This window comes from Macaca nemestrina, chromosome 2 (genome assembly GCF_043159975.1).
Source record: "Macaca nemestrina isolate mMacNem1 chromosome 2, mMacNem.hap1, whole genome shotgun sequence".
Lineage (NCBI taxonomy): Eukaryota > Metazoa > Chordata > Mammalia > Primates > Cercopithecidae > Macaca > Macaca nemestrina.
In genome coordinates, this window is record NC_092126.1 from 101280164 (window position 1) to 101296699 (window position 16536).

Here is a 16536-nt window from a genome sequence, read left to right on the forward strand (position 1 = left end):
CTAACATTCATATATCTCCTGGAGCTCTCTTTTGGGTACTGTTTGCATGATATATATTTTTCCATCCTTTTTCTTTTAAACTATTTGTGTCTTTGAATCTAAAGTGTCTCTTGTAAACAGCATATACTTGGATCATTTTTTAAAAATCAATTTTGCTAATCTCTAGCTTTTGATTGGATTGTTTAATCCATTTATATTTAATGTAAATACTGATAAAGTAGAACTTACATCTTCCATTTTGCTATTTGTTTTCTGTATGCATTTTGTGTTTTTGCTCCTGCATTCCTCCATTATTGCCTTCTCCTTTGTTAGATAGGTATTTTCTAGTATGCCATTTTAGTTTCCATGTTTCTTTTACTTTTTAAAAAGTTATTTTCTTACTGCTTGTCCAGGGCTTTATAGTTAATATCTTAATTTCCAAACAGTCTGGTTTAGATTAACACCAACTTAATTTCAATAGTCTGAAATGTTACTGTAATATAGCTCAGCTCTATTCTCTCCCCTTCCTTTGTACTATTATTGTCATACAAATTACATATTTATACATTATAGGCCTATCAAGACAGTTTTATAGTTATTGGTTGATATAGTTGCCCTTTAAATCAGATAGAAAAGTATGCAAAAATACATTTATTCTGTCTTTTGTATTTACATATGAATTTACCTTGATATGGTTGTATCAGTCAATGCTTAATATTTATTTCTTAATAACCTATTAAGAAATTTATTACAAAGAATCAGTTTACACAACTATAGGGACTAACCAGGCAAGCCTAAAATCTGTCGGGCAGGTTTTCAGGAAGGGCGTGCTGGCATTTTTGGGGACAAGATGAACCTGTTATAAACACATGGAATTTCTTTGTCTGGGTAAACCCATTCCTGCTTTTAAGACCTTTTAGTGGCCAGGCATGGTAGCTCACCTTTGTAATCCCAGCACTTTGGGAGGCCAAGGTGGACAGATCACTTGAGGTCAGGAGTCTGAGACCAGCCTGGCCAACACAGTGAAACTTCATCTCTACTAAAAATACAAAAACTCACAGGGCATGGTGACACATGCCTGTAGTCCCAGATACTCGGGAGGCTGAGGCAGGAGAATCACTTGAACCCGGGGAGGTGGAGGTTGCAGTGAGCCAAGATTGTACCACTGCACTCTAGCCTGGGTGACAGAGTGAGACTCTGTCTCAAAAAAAAAAAAAAAAAGACCTTTCAACTAATTGAATCAGGCCCATCTAGATGATCTAGGATAATCTCCTTTACTTAAACTTAACTGATTATGAACATTAATCATACCTACAAAATACCTTCAGCCGTTCAGACAAGCTCCTGCTCTCACAACAAGAAAAGACTGAACAAACTGAAACGATGATTTTTCTTAGATCTATCAGAGAATTGAGGTTACAGGACAAATGGCCATCCCAAAAGCTGGAGATATCGGCAAATACTGAGAATACAGATCAGTTTACCTGAAGCAGAAGAGCACTTAAATGGTTGCTTCAACAAATTCCTGGTGGCTGAGTATAGGCTAGCTTAAGAGTTTAAAAATCCTGGGGGCTCAGTAGGTTCTCATGATGAAAACTGGAAAAAAAATTCTCTCTTGTTTAGCCAGGGTGGGAAGGGGAGGGGAAGTAACCATTCTGAAATATGCCCAGAGGAAAAGTGAAATTAAGCCACTTTGAAATAAGCCTACAGTGTTCTTGCAACAATTTCTCTTACACCAGAGATTTCTACTTTTTGAGCAATTATAAATGGTACTATATTTTAAATTTCAGTTTCCATGTGTTCATTGTTAGTGTATAAAAATGTGATTGATGTTTGTATATTGATCTTATACCCTGAAACTTTGCCAAACCCACTCATTAGTTCTAGAGTTTCTAAAAATACAGATACCTTGGGATTTTCTGCATAGACTGCATGTCATCTAGAAATAGGGACAGCTTTACTTCTTTTCTGATCAGTATGCCTTTTGTTTCCTTGTGTTCCAGCTACCTTCCTGTGTATGCTGAGGTACAGAAGCCCCATGTGTACCTACAGAGCAGCCAGGTGGAGGTTAGAAATCTCTACCTGGGTGTGCCTACGAGGACAACCATCACACTTATCAATGGCACCCTCCTGCCCACCCAGTTCCACTGGGGCAAGGTGAGTGAGCCCACAGCATCAGGCAGCAGTCTGCAGCCCTCAGCAACAGAGGCCCATGTAGAGGCGGGGCATTGTCCCCCAAATGTCCTCGCAGAACAGAGATACTCAGCCTCCCTCCCACAGCCTGTCCCTTGTTCCATAGTGAGCGTAAAAGCTCCTCAAAGGAGCAGGGTATCTGGTCCAGCTTTTTCTTGCCCTGCCTCTAGGGAATTCCAGTTCCCTGCCCAAGAAGGAGTTTCTGGTGAACACAGCTAGAGCCTCCCAGCCTGCATTGCCCATGACTGGCCCAGGTAGCTGTTGGAACCCAGTTGTGGTGCTGCTCCTGCCTGTGGCTGACTAGGGAGCTCTGGCTGTTGTGGGACATAAGGCCAGATCCATGTGCACCAGAAGCATCTGCCTTCTGCTGCCCATCCCTCTGGGCCTTCAAGGGCAGTTTCTTTAGTCCAGACAACCTCCCAACAAGTGGTAAATTCCATCCAGGGTTGGGGAGGAGAGGAGAAGGGACCCCTGGTTTATCCCCAGAAGTGAGCACCCAGCCCTGTCAGTTTTGCTGCGGGCCCCAGTCTGCCAGTCTCTAGCATTGCATGCGGCAGTGCTGAGCGCTCTCTGGATACTGGTCCATTCTGGGAGCCCAGTAAATGCCAACAGTCTCACTCGTGTCTGCCAGCTCCTAGGGCACCAAGCGGATTTCTGCATGGTGACAGTCTCCCCCAGACATGGCCTGCTGGGCCCCAGCGAGGAGTGCCAGCTGAAGTTGGAGCTGACTGCTCATACCCAGGTGAGTAAGGCAATGTAGGGCCCGAGTGACTGGGAAGGCACCCTGCCAACCTTATGTACCTGTGCCCCCAGGGAGGCCCTAGCTTAGGCCACACTGCTGGTTTCTTGTGGGTGGGGAAGAGATTTCTTGCATTTGGTTCTGGGGTCCCCATTCCTGCTGTGTCTGCTCCCTAGGAACACATGGTCAGAGAGCCTGGAGCAGGCCTGGATGTGCCCTGAGCTTTTGGCCATGCTCTGTGCTGGCCTTTGGCATGAGCTTTTGCCCTCCCCAGGCCATTCTCTGTGGCCACAGCTGGGCCCAGCCTTCTGATTTACCCAGAGATTCCAGAGCAGAGCTGCTGCTCACAGCAGGCACTGTGCCAGGTACTGCTTGGAGGGTAACTGGTACAGAGGTTTTCCCCTGGAGTGGCCCAGAGGAAGGCCATCAGGGTGGAATATGCTCAGTCCTAGGGCCGTTCCTATCTGTCCCTTTGTGGTTCTTGTGGGAAAAGAAACTTCCTCCTTGCAGAGACTTGCAGACTGAGGTCTCAGTTCCCAGTGGCAAATATGGGGATGGCCGGCCTGAGCTCTGGGACACCAGACAGGCAGGCCCGGGTGTGGAACAGATCTTGCTCAGGGAGGGTTTGATTTCTGGGGTAGCAGCTTCAACAGAGGAAGTGTGCAGCTTCTCCAGAGGCCCTCTCTGAGGGATCTCCCTTCACGTGGGCATGCCCAGATATTTGGGGCAGACTCAGACAGCCATAAGCCCTTGAGGAAAGGGCCAGGCCTCCTGGGGCCGAGGGCGGGCCGACTGGCTGGGCTCACTGGAGGGACTGGAGATGAGCCTGGCCAGAGGTCAAGGCCTTTATGTTGACCCCTCCACCGCAATCCCCTGTGCTGCGGAAGACCATCCGGGCTCATCTTCAAAGGCCCCAGCCCTGGTCTGACCCCTGTATGGGCTTTCTTACAGGAACAGCTGACCCATCTGGCCCTCCCTTGTCACGTGTCAGGCATGAAGAAGCCACTGGTTCTAGGCATTTCTGGGAAGCCCCAGGGACTGCAAGTGGCCATCGCCATCTCTAAGGAGAGCTCTGATTGCAGGTGAGCCCAGGGTTGGGGGTCTGGGGGTGGCAGTGGCCTGAGAAATGAGGCAACTGCACCTGGGACCAGCACGCACTGTGGTGTCAGTCTGCGCCCATCCGATTCCTGCAGCCAGGAAACGCCACAGTGTTATTGCGGCCATTCACCACTCCTGTAGGGACAGCTCCCTTTACCCCGTCCCTGCCCTCTGTGTGGTCTCCCTCCACACACTTGGAGGCCTGGTGCCCAGACAGGCAGGAGATGGCAGGGGACAGGGCTGTAGGTATCCTGGGCTTGCCCCCATGAGGCCCAGCAACTGGGAGCCAGGCCAGCTTGCCCCTGGCCAGGGACAGTTTGTGCAGAGTTTGAGGCCTCTCTCAGCATCATGGGCGGGCAGGAAAGGTGGGTCTGTGATTGGCAGCTCAATGAAACAGGAGTCTGAGGATGAAGCCTGGTGTCTGGGCAGCTTCTGCACGCCCACCCAAGATAGCTCTCTGGGCAGGGCCAAGGGTGGCGTGTTACATGGTCCAATGGACACAGGACAGTGTTTTCAGCACAGAGCAGTGGCCAGACCACCCAAAGGAGCTCCGCCTGGACTTTGGCTCAACGGTGCCACTGAGGACCCGTGTGAATCGCCAGCTCATTCTCACCAATCACTCCCCAATACAGACCCCTTTCTCCCTCGAGTTTGAGTACTTCGGGAGCCCCCAAAACAGCCTCAGCAAAAAGACCAGCCTGTAAGTCTTGCTTCTTTTATTTTCCAGGGCAGATGAAGCTGGATGGGGTGTACCCTGTTGAGCCTCTCTGTGGCTTAGGTGGCCAGTGGCCGGACGGTGTGAGAGATGGGAGTGTGTGTTTTTATAGGTAGACTTGGGGACAGGCAGAGAGGAAATGGCTCCTGCTGTCCACCTCTCAGGCCCTGAGTGGGCCTGTGGGAGAGGCTGGGATTGTGGCCCCTTGTCCTAAGCCTGGCCTACTGGAGTGGAGGCTCCTGATGGACCAGGCAGATGGGCCTGTGGTGAGGGAGCGGTTACTGTAGACAGAAGGAACTGTGCAGGCCAAGGGGTGGGAGGAAGAGTTCAGGAGCAGGGAGTCTTCAGGGACCACTGATAGTGCGTTTGGGCTGACATGTGGAGAGTGAAATGGGGTGACCCGTAGATAAGACACTGATCAGCAAAGCTGCTATGTGTAAGGACAGAGGCAAGATCTAGAGTGCTGCTTACACATACACAGACACACACACACACATACACATGTACATATACCCACACATGCATGCACACATACATATACACATGCATACACATACACACGTGTGTGCATGTACACACATGCATATACACATATGCATACACAGACACAAATATACACATGCACACACATACATGCTCATACACACACACACACACACACACAGAGGTGTGCCAGAACCAGCTAGCACTGGTTCAGGAGAACTGATTGTTAAATATTCAGGAATTTTGCAAATCTCTAACTTGAAATCAAACATTATAATTTAGGACTTTTTTTTCTGGAATCCCCACTGTGTGGACACCTCACCACCTAGTCTAGTGAAGCAAGAGGGCCCAACCTTGAAACCACTGCTATGGGTGGAAGGGGCACTTTCTATTGTGAAAAGCTAGTGTGTACCCAGTGCTGGACAGATGTCAGCAAGAAAAACTGGAAATGGGCCTGTTGCAGAATTCTGGGCTAGAGATGGGGAGTCTGCACTGGGTTTGCGTCCAGGAGTAACCATGGCACAGAGCCTGTGGGCAGGGAGTCGTGCTTCAGAGCCTGCCTGGGTTTCTGGGGAGGTAATCCCTGCAGCTGGCGGGTGGCCTACGGCTGGGGATGTTTGAATGGTAGGGGTACAGTGGGAGCAAAGACCAGAGAAGGAGGTAAAGGAGAGAACTGGCCCACCCTCCCCTGGGAAGAGCAGGCAGGGCCACCTTCCTCTGCTGGGCACCCGGTAGAATGCTGGTTGCTCTAGAACCTGGCTTAGGTCTTGGGACAGGCTTGTCTGACTTGATACTATTTCTGTGTCTCCACTTGTAAAGTCCCGACATGCCTCCTGCCCTGCTAAAGACAGTGCGGATGCAAGAGCACCTGGCCAAGCGAGAGCAGCTGGGTAAGCACCACCAGGGTGGGGCTTCGGGGCCCAGGCCATGGCCAGAGCAATGGCCTTCTGTGGATGTGGGCCGGAGGCTGCCAGGGAGCAGGACCAGGACCAAAGACCGCTCTCAGATGGCCAAGGCTCTCCACCTGACTGCCTCTTCCTGTTGAGGCCATTTCCCTTCTAGGGCACAGGCTTATGCACAGGGCCTGGACTCCATCTGGGATGGGCAGTGGCTCATGAGGGAGGGACCCGGCCTCTCAGGCAGTAGAGAGGCTGACCGCACAGGACTTTGAGTAGCTTGCCCCTGGATTCCGGGTTCCCAGGAGGAGGGCACATGTAGCCTGACCAAGGAGAGGCTGAAGGGTGGCTTGTCGGGGGCAGTGCTTTGCTCACACCCGAGGGTTTGGGCCTCACTCCCAGCCCCAGTCCTGTGAATTCCCAGAGTCGCGGTTCTTTCCCAGATTTTATGGAGAGCATGCTATCCCACGGGAAAGGAGCTGCTTTCTTCCCTCACATTTCCCAGGGCATGCTGGGGCCCTACCAGCAGCTGTGCATTGACATCACAGGCTGTGCCAACATGTGGGGCGAGTACTGGGACAACCTCATCTGCACGGTAAGGGCACACAGGAGGGCAGTGGCCTGGGGGAGTGGGGAATCTGCCCAGCCCTCGCCTTCAGCCTCTCTCCCCTCCAACACCTGGCCCTCAGACTCTCAAACCTCACCAGGTTGAAACACAATGCCCACCGAGCTTGGGCAAGGCGTTCGTGTCTGAGGCAGCCTCTGGTGTTCTAGCTGAGGCATTTTAGGCAGGAGGGGTCCTCGTAAGCAGTAGAACTTTCCACACCTTTTCCCAGGAGGTGCAGGGCTGGGGCCATATCGAGGAGGGAAGAGGAGACAGTAGGCTGCCTGCCTGGGCCAGGACCCAAGAGCTGGAGTAGGGAGTATGGAGTGCAGGGACAGTAGCAGCCTCCCAGAGCCACGTCCTTGCCCCGCCCTCGGTGGGGCTCACCCAGGGGTCCATTTAATTGCTCCAGCACTCAGCATAAATGGAGCATCTACTGTGTGTGGGTTCCTGTGTGGGCCACTGTACTGTGGAGGATACAGGGAAGAATAAGGTAACCAGCAAGGCGCCCCTAATTTAGTCTGGAGGGATGAAACATGCATACGTTATCCTACCGTTAAGTTGTTAAATAGAAGATTTTCATGAACTATTTAGTAAATTGAACAGATTAATTGTAGTAGATATTTGCTTTAAATTGTGTGTGTTATGTATGACAAAGAATTGATCATGTTAACATAAAAAGGGATCTTAAATAACAGGAAGCTGGGGAAAAGTATCCCAAGTGGGCAAGGTTTGAATAAACAACTCCAAGAAAGACAAATACAGACGGCCAATAAACATATTAAAATCTGTCACCACCACTGATGATTAAAGAAATGCAAAATACAAGAGCCACAAAATACTGGTTTTGACACATTAGCAAGGTTTAAAAGTTGTTGGTGAAGGTACAGGGGAACGGGTGCTTTGAGCCCCCCTTCTCCATGTCTGTCAGTAGAGGAGTGGGTACAGACATTGGGCCACATCCCTGAGGGAATTCTGCACAGCCTGTTACATGATGCCGCAAACTCTTTATTAGTAAAAATTAATCCTATGTTGTTGGCTGGGTGCAGTGGTTCATGCCTGTAATCCCAGCACTTTGGAAGGCTGAGGTGGGTGGATGTCTTGAGCTCAGGAGTTTGAGAGCAGCCTGGGCAACATGGCAAAACCCCTTCTCTACAAAAAATACAAAAATTAGCTGGGTGTGATGGCACATATCTCTGGTCCCAGCTATTCAGGAGGCTGAGGTGGGAGAATTGCTTGTGCCCAGGAGGTAGAGGTTACAGTCAACTGAGATCATGCCACTGCACTCCAGCCTGGGCGATGGAGCAAGACTCTGTCTCAATAATAACAGTAATAATAATAATAATCCTATATTGTTAAAAGAAAAGATTATTAAAGAAAGGCACGTGCAGCATGCTCCCCATTTATATCTGAGTCTACACGAAAGAAGTGTAGATACTTGTACACTGAAATGCTAACAGCAAGTCATGCTGCAGAGGTGGGATTGGAGGTGATTATCACACTCTTATATTTAAAAAAATAAGATTTATTACTTTTAATTAGCAGAGAAAAGTAATAAAGTTCTTTTCATTTAAAAGACAGAAATTTGATCAAAGGGACTACCAGAGGCCGAAGAGCCTCAGGCTTGCCAGGCGCAGTGGCTCACACTTGTAGTTCCAACACTTTAGGAGGCTGAGGCAGGAAGATTGCTTGAGGCCAGGAGTTTGAGACCAGCCTGGGCAACATAGTAAGACCCTGTGTCTATTAAAAAAGAGAGAAAAAAAAAAGTTCTCAGGCTGGGAGCTTTGTGCAGGCTGCCTGGCTGGGAGGGAGAGTACAGATGGCGGGAAGTGGGAGAGAAGCCAGAGTGGTACACAGTGAGGCTGGGACCAAACTGTGGGGCCCCTCCTGGGCTGGCTGGACAAGTGGAGGCCCTGCCCAGAGGGGATGTGGTGGCAACTGGTGACAGGAGTGACAAAGGGCTGGGGTGTGTTTGCAGGTGGGAGACCTGCCGCTGGCAGTCATCCCAGTGCATATGGCAGTGGTGGGCTGCCCCGTCAGCTCCCTGAGGACCACCTCCTACACTACTGACCAGGCCCAGAAGGAACCAGCCATCAGGTGCTCCATGCTCAGCCTGAGCCTCTGCTCCCTGGTAGCCCCTGAAACCCTCCGGCCTCCGGGCTGGGCTGCCCACGTTGGCTTGTTATTCTTCAGCTGGGCTAGGGCCATTGGTGCCACCTACAAGAAGGTTCCAGGCCAGGGTTTCCCTGGGGGAAGGTGGCCTCAGGGGACATGGCCACCACCATTTCGGGGGGCAGAAGTGGCGAGTAGTCAGTGTGGCCCGAGGTCAGCACCAGCCCTGGGGCCCCTGGCACAGCTGAACTGGAATCAGCGTAGTCTGCTCAGGGCGGGTGGTTGGATTGCCAGGGCACAGGGCAGCCCCAGAGCCCGGCTCACCTGGTGCCAGCTGGGGAAGCCCCAGCCCTGGGTCTCATTAATTCTTGAGTGAGACACCTGCAACGTGTACGCTGGCTGTGGCTGTACTGAATCCAGTCTGTCCGCCTCCAGGTTCGGCACCCAGGTCTCCGGAGGAGACACAGTTACCCGCACCCTTCGCCTGAATAACTCCAGTCCCTGTGGTAAGACATGCATGAGAGAAAGCAGGACTCTCGCCACAGGCTGTGACTTGTGGTGAGCCAGGCTAGGAGGGAAGGTGGGAGGGAAGCCGATGGCCCATGAACAGGACCCAGGTGTCCAGGGGGCCTGTAGTTACGGAGGTGTGGATGGGCCCACGGATGCCCTGCTCTCATCAGGGTTGCTGTGTGGAGGAACAGACAATAAGAGGGGATCCCTTTCTCATTCCTCCAGCCGGCAGGACCTGAGCTGCCTGAGAGCTGCTGGGGATACAGCGGGGACAGGACAGCAGGGTCTCTGCCAAGGGGCTTCCCTCCTGACGGAGGGCACAGACGTGACTGTAGGCTGCAGTGTGTGGAGTGTGTGGCGTACAACTGAAGGGGAGGCCGGAGTGCTGGGGGAAGGTGTTGAGGGGCCAGACTGCCCTGCAGAGGGGAGGCAGAGTGTAGGCTGAGTCTAAGAGGAAGGGTAAGCCCATGTGGGCCAGGGAAGCATATGGGAACAAAGAGTGCTCTGGGCCTGAGGAAGGGTTAGGAGAGGGAGCTGGTGACACTGAAGAGGGCCCTGGCCACGCTGGCCCCTGAGGAGGGCTGGGAGCCGGACTGAAGGCAGGAGGGGAGGGGAAGATGGGTTCGATGCAGGCAGATGTCTATGTTTGGGACAGGACTTCGGGGACTTCTCAGTTTGGGGGCTTCTGGGAGATGAGGTGGGGCCACCGGCTGGGTGTGGGGAGGCAGATGGAGGTGTCGGAGGAGGGCAGGGACAGCTTGACATTGTCATGGTGCAGGCTGGAGAGAGAGCAATGGGGAGCCCCAGTTTAGGTTGGGGACAGATTGATGGGGGTGGCAATCTGTTCAGTTGGGGGCTTCCCGCAGTGGTACTCAGAGGGATGGTGCAGTTCAGTTCTTTCAGGGGTTGCCAGGTGGGTACAAAGGGAGAGATGAGGATGCTGGCAAGACAGAGGTGGAGATGGCGGCCCCCAAAGACTAGTCTGGCTGGGGAAGGACGTGAAAGCTGACATAGGCTGATGGATAGATGGGGAGAAGGAAGGGCGTGTGGGGGTTAGAGAGCCCAGCCTGCCCACAAACAGGCTAGAAGGAGAAGCAGCTGTGGGGAGAGAGCAGAGCACCTGCATTCAGGCATCTGGACATGGAGACCTGGTCTTGTGACCATGAGGACTTCAGGTGATAGAACCAGACGGCATAAGCCTATAAAGCCTTTTTTAAAATTTTAAACGAGAATTGCCTGAAAGTGGCATTAGAGAGGCAGAGAGGCACCCCCTCCACCGAGGTAAGGGAGAACGGGTCATCGCTGTCTGGGGGTACGAGGAGGAGGGGGTCCAGGGGGGTTGTCTGTACCTCCCTAATTCCTCACCCTGCCCCCCACATCTGCCCCAGACATCCGCCTGGATTGGGAGACCTACGTTCCAGAAGACAAGGAAGACCGGCTGGTGGAGCTGCTGGTGTTTTACGGGCCACCTTTCCCGCTGCGGGACCAAGCCGGGAACGAGCTTGTGTGCCCGGATACCTCAGAGGGTGGCTGCCTCCTCTGGTCCCCAAGCCCCTCCAGTTCATCAGAATTCAGCCATGAAACTGACTCATCGGTGAGCAGGGGTGGAGGGGTGGGGCAGGCTGGCCACTGAGGGTCACTGAGGTGTGGCCAGTAGGCTAGTTGAACCTCAGTGACTGCGTGAACCTCCGTGACTCCTTGGTGACAGGTTGAGGGCAGCTCCAGTGCCATCAATAGAGTGTCACAGAAGCTCATCTCAGTCATCCTGCAGGCACATGAGGGGGTGCCATCCGGCCACCTGTACTGTATCAGCCCCAAGCAGGTGGTGAGTTGGGGTAGGGGCTGGGAGCTGTCTGCATTGGCCGGCCAGTGGCCATGGGACAGTGCTAAGGCTGCTGTGTCCATGCCAGGTGGTCCCTGCTGGGGGCAGCAGCACCATCTACATCTCCTTCACCCCCATGGTGCTCAGCCCTGAGATACTACACAAGGTGGAGTGTACTGGCTACGCCCTGGGTTTCATGAGCTTGGACAGCAAGGTGAGCTCTTCCTGCCTGGGTTGGGGGCCGCAGCCACTGCTCCCTCCTGGGTAGCATGCTGCCTGCTCAGCCCAGGGATCAGCTGTGATCAGACTTGGGCTCAGTAGGTGGAAAGGGAGATTCCAGGGAAGAGGCATCGCCTGCAGGACTTTGCAGTGGGACCCCTGAAACTGGACCTGCATAGCTACGTGAGGCCTGCACAGTGAGTCAGCTGGGGTGCCCCATCTCCTTTCATCCCCATGGGGTGCACCCTCACCAGGCACTGGTGGAGCCAGGCAGGGTTCTCAAAGCAAAAGGGCAGGCATGGGTGGGAGAAGTCAGCAAAGGAGCCCGGGGAAAGGCTGGCCTGAGGCTGGATGAGCAGAGTCAGGGCAGTCAGGAGGCCCCAGGCGCCTGGCTTGCCCCAACAATGCCTATTGCTGGGCAGGCTAAGTGTGGAACTGGACTACGGCGGCAGCATGGAATTCCAGTGCCAGGCCAGTGACCTCATTCCCGAGCAGCCCTGCTCTGGGGTGAGTGTGCTGCCACCCTCTGGCCCTGCCAGCTTACCTGGACCTCAGATGTCTCTGTGTGCCCTTCTGGGATTCAGGCCTTATAGTCTGAGTCCAAGTCCCATCCCCCAGCCCTCCCAGCCCTACCCTAGAGCCATGAGGTTGAAGAGAGAGACAAGATGCATTCCCTGCCTCCTACCTCTGTGGCTGCCCAGGTGCTGAGTGAGCTGGTGATCACCCACCACCTGAAGCTGACCAACACTACGGAGATCCCACACTACTTCCGGCTCATGGTCTCCAGGCCCTTCTCCGTTTCCCAAGATGGGGCGAGCCGGGACCACAGAGTTCCTGGCCCTGGCCAGAAGCAGGAGTGTGAGGAGGAGACAGCCTCAGCAGACAAGCAGCTGGTGCTGCCGGCACAGGAGAACATGCTGGTCAGTGGGAGCGTCTGCAGCCCTTGCCTTGACGGCACACCCTCGCATGTGTATAGACAGCACCCCTGCACGCCACCCTCACGTGCTTGCACCCAGATGCAAACTGCGTGCCTGACCCTGCCATACCCTGCATGAACACTCGGGGGTGTGCTCACACCAGAGACCACATTCAGCACCTCTGCACAAGTGGCTGACATGGGCATGGACACACCAGACATTGTGTTCACATACATGCATGCAATTGTTCCAGAAATGTCCCCAGACTTCCCTTTCCCTCTTAGTCCCCACTGCTGAGATGCTGGCGGAGGCTGATGCATTCCTGCGAGCACCTCCCCTTCCCACACAGACTCCGTCCTCCTATGCAAGCTCAGGGTTTGTGTCCCAGCTCAGGTGAGCCCATGGGGTTGCTGTAATTGTAAGACACTCCAGATTCTAATGTAAATTTTCCTCTTCTAACTAATTCTCAGTGATAATTGGATCCTGTATTTTCAGAGTTGGCTGGGTAGGGGAAGGTCTTGGGAATGTCAGGACCTCAGTAGAAACCATCAACTTCTTCCTCTGGTCTCTGAGGCAACTGGAAGGAGGCTGAGTGTGTGCACACCCATATCTGCACAGTGGGCTTCCAGGGTGTGCAGAGGCAGGCTGAGGGTGGACAGCCCTGCCCTGTCTCCTACTTCCCCTCCTGCTTCAGAGGTCCTCTTTCTTCCTCTCCTTGCAGGGCTTCTCTTCATGCTGTGCTCCCTTGAGCTCTGCCAGGCTCTAGCCTCACTCTGCACATTTCTGGGTTGTCTTATCCATTTCCAGAGCCTCAGTGAACAGCCATATTCTCTCTATCCAATGTATACTCCACTGTGTAGCGAGGGCCTGCTGTGTACTAGACGCTGGGCTAGGTGATGGAACTCCCCGAGGACCTCATCATGGAGGTCAGGGACACACACGGATCTGCAGAAGACAGAATGGCACCCTCGACCCACTTTGCATTTGCTCCCTTCAACAAGCTAAATGGAGGGCAAGGCTCAGAGCACAGCCAGAGGTTCCATTCCCCCAGAGCTTCCCAGGAGACACGGCAGTTAGCCACCAGGCATTTAAAAGTCCTTGGCAGCTCTGGGGAAGCCCAAAGGTTCCACAAAAAGGACATCACATAATGGTGCTGCATCTCACCCTCCATGAGCTAACAATGCTCAGGTTTCTGGCTCCTGGCCAGAATTATCTCCCAGGCTCTAGAGCCAAACTCAACCTGTCCAAAGTGAACTCCCCATCCCCTCCCCCACCTTGTCCTGCCCCATACCTGTGCCTCCTTTTTGTGGTGGCATTTTGTCTCAGCAAATACCACTCCTAACCCCCTTGCTCATGCCCAGAGCTCTGGCACCCCTTGTCGTAGACTGATCTCTGACCAAGCCACCAAGCCCTGCGGATGCCCCCTCCTAAAGTTCTCCCAACACTATTCTCTTTTCTTCATCCCTACACCCATATCTTGGTTTAGGACAGCGGTGTCTAAGCCTGCCAATAAATCAGTGGCCTATTTTTTAAGATTGGGTCTTGCTGTGTCACTCAGGCTGGAGTGCAGTGGCATGATCATGGTTCACTGAAGCCTCAACTGCCTGGGGGTTCAAGCAATCCTCCCACCTCAGCCTCCCAAGTAGCTTGGACCAGAGGCATATGCCACCAGCCCAGCTATTATTTGCAGAGACAAGGTCTCATTACATTACCCAGGCTGGTCTTCAACTCCTGGGCTCAAGCAATCCTCCCACCTCAGCCTCCCAAAACCTCCCTTCAGGGGCTGGGCCTGGGAGGGAAGAAGGGATTACAGATGTGAGCCACTGCTCCCAGCAAATTAGTACCCTTGACAAAGTTTATTAAGGCAGCAGCTCCCAGACCCCACCTCCAGAGATGTGAAGGTCTGGGTGAGGCCTAAGAATCTGTATTTGTAACAAGTGCCTCACAGTTGATTCTGATAAACTTGTACCAAGGACCTGTGCTGGGAGCCAGGAGTCCAAGCTCCATCCTGTCCAGCCTCAGTTACAGCCGCAGCCCCTGGTATGGCATCATCACACTCATGTGTGGTCTGCAGCCTGTCTCCCCGCCAGGTCAGTGACCTGTCAGAGGCTCCTCACTGTCCTCAGCACACAGACCAAGTCCTTCCTCTGCCTCTGAGTCCAACCACAGCTCTAGGAATTTGAAGTGGTAAAGGGCAGCTTGCTCATGTACCTTCCCCTCTAGCCTCTGACCTCTGAGGGCAGACATGACTTGTCCCTGACACTAGCAGGGTGCTGGGCAGAGTAGGTGCTGGGCAGCACTTGTGGAATGAAAAGCACCAGGTTGGGGAGCTGCTGGGCTGTTGGCTGAGCAGGGCTGGGCCTGGGAGGGAAGAAGGATGGAGCTCCAGGTGGGGAAGTGGCCATCTGCCCTCTGCAGCCGGAGATGACACCATGTCCACATCTGCTCAGGTGAACGTGTCCTTCTCACTCTCCCTGGAGCTGCTCTCCTATCAGAAGCTCCCGGCCGACCAGACGCTGCCTGGGGTGGACATTCAGCAGAGCGCGAGTGGAGAGAGAGAGATGGTGTTTACTCAGAACCTGCTCCTGGAGTACACCAACCAGACCACTCAGGCATGCCCCAGGCCCACCCACATGTGGAGGGTGGTGGAAGTAGGCTGGGCTCTGTTCTGCTGGGGCCAGAGGAGAAAGCCCTAGCAGGGCCCTTAGAAATAAGGAACCCCTGCCTCTGTCCTAGTGCTCAGTCTCCCCTAGAAGACCTGTGTGCAGAGAGATGAGGGCCATCCACCCTCACCTCCCTCATGAGCCCAAAGCCAGGTGAGGGCCTGAGTGTGGGAAATCAGGGAAGGCTCCCTGCAGGAGGTGGCACATGAAGCCCGTACACCGATTAATCAAGGAAGGGAAACAGGTTGACGGCCAGGCCAAAAGAAAAGCCTGATGGGTGGGGACAGTGAGCACCTGAGGCAGCTGCGAGGGGCAGCCCTGGGGCTTGCTAGGTTTCAAGCACCAGGGCGAGCACCATGGACCAGAAGGTCACCAGGTCGTAGTGTGGAGGCTGAGCAGGGGCTACTGGTAAGGAGTGAAGGAGTGGCCTGGGGAGGACTCCAGAGAGGCCGGGGACAGGAGGCTCAGCAGTGGAGCCGAGGCGCTCCAGCCTGGCACCCAGGCAGCTGCTGGGGCTGAGGCCATGGGATCGTGCATGGCAGCGCCTGAGTGTGATGCAGGGGCTGCCAGGAGATAGAGCAGGGCACAGGTGAGGCCTGCGGCCAAGGGACACAAACAAATGGTCCAGGGCCTGAGAGGAGCTGAGGGATGGGCCTTGGGGGCCACCATAGTAGGAGGAGGGGTGAAGGAGGGCAGCCCAACCAGCCAGGGTGCAGGGACTGGAGCTTTATGAGTTAGGGAGGCAGGGACAGCGGGGGAATGGATGGCATCACCCTGGCCCTTTCCCTGCGCAGACTCCCAGTAGCAGCCTGTGGCCTTCGAAGGTGGCGCTGGCCCCCTGCCAACTGCTGGGCACTTCCCGTTTTCCTCAGGAGCATCAGCACTTGGGGTCTGCAGGGTTCCCTGTGTCCCAGAGGCCCTGGCTCACAGCCCACCCAGAATGGACAAGGTTGCCTGGTCTCCCACAGGTGGTGCCCCTGCGGGCCGTGGTGGCCGTGCCTGAGCTGCAGCTCTCCACCAGCTGGGTGGACTTTGGGACCTGCTTTGTGAGCCAGCAGCGAGTCCGGGAGGTCTACCTGATGAACCTGAGCGGCTGCCGAAGCTACTGGACTATGCTGATGGGTATGTCCTACTCTCCCACCTACCCACTGTTCCCCTACAGGGTTGTGACCTGTAGGGGGCCCCTGTGCCCTGTCCTTGAATGCTGGCTCCCAGGGCAGGCACCACTTGGAATTTCTGCAGAACAGCCAGTCCCCCAATTCCACATGATCTCAGGCTTGCCCTGCCCTGCAGTGCTGAGCAAGACCAGAGGTGCAGGCCTGGGGGAGGGTGAAGTCTTCTTGTGGCAGTACATGGGGCTGCCTGCACTCATGTGTCTTCCCTTCCCTTTGGTGCAGGCCAGCAGGAGCCACCCAAGGCCGCTGTGGCCTTCGGCGTCTCCCCAAGCAGTGGGCTGCTAGAAGCACGATCCGCCAATGCACCCCCAACCTCCATCGCCTTGCAGGTTTTCTTCACTGCCAGGTACAGCCCCTTCCAACCTCCCCCAAACTGCCCACAGGGCCTGGACCCCCTGCCCAGGCCCCTCC

The 16536-nt window shown here is 54.1% G+C and overlaps 1 protein-coding gene across 4 annotated transcripts in view; it reads left to right on the forward strand.

Annotated features, from left to right (window-relative positions):
• The window catches only part of LOC105480195 (DLEC1 cilia and flagella associated protein), a 68285-nt gene that overhangs the window by 51278 nt on the left and 471 nt on the right, over window positions 1-16536 (forward strand). For 2 of the 4 annotated variants that reach the window (XM_011738743.3, XM_071091453.1), the window contains 17 exons: window positions 1983-2136; window positions 2804-2914; window positions 3863-3993; window positions 4518-4709; window positions 6027-6097; window positions 6547-6698; window positions 8686-8804; window positions 9255-9325; window positions 10718-10923; window positions 11038-11154; window positions 11240-11365; window positions 11473-11567; window positions 11793-11877; window positions 12072-12290; window positions 14738-14899; window positions 15919-16072; window positions 16348-16471. In XM_011738743.3, coding sequence (XP_011737045.2) covers window positions 1983-2136; window positions 2804-2914; window positions 3863-3993; window positions 4518-4709; window positions 6027-6097; window positions 6547-6698; window positions 8686-8804; window positions 9255-9325; window positions 10718-10923; window positions 11038-11154; window positions 11240-11365; window positions 11473-11567; window positions 11793-11877; window positions 12072-12290; window positions 14738-14899; window positions 15919-16072; window positions 16348-16471 — 2289 coding nt within the window. Of the gene's footprint in view, window positions 1-1982; window positions 2137-2803; window positions 2915-3862; window positions 3994-4517; window positions 4710-6026; window positions 6098-6546; window positions 6699-8685; window positions 8805-9254; window positions 9326-10717; window positions 10924-11037; window positions 11155-11239; window positions 11366-11469; window positions 11568-11792; window positions 11878-12071; window positions 12291-14737; window positions 14900-15918; window positions 16073-16347; window positions 16472-16536 lie in introns of those variants that run through there. The other 2 variants (XM_011738744.3, XR_011619960.1) reach the window with 2 other exon arrangements.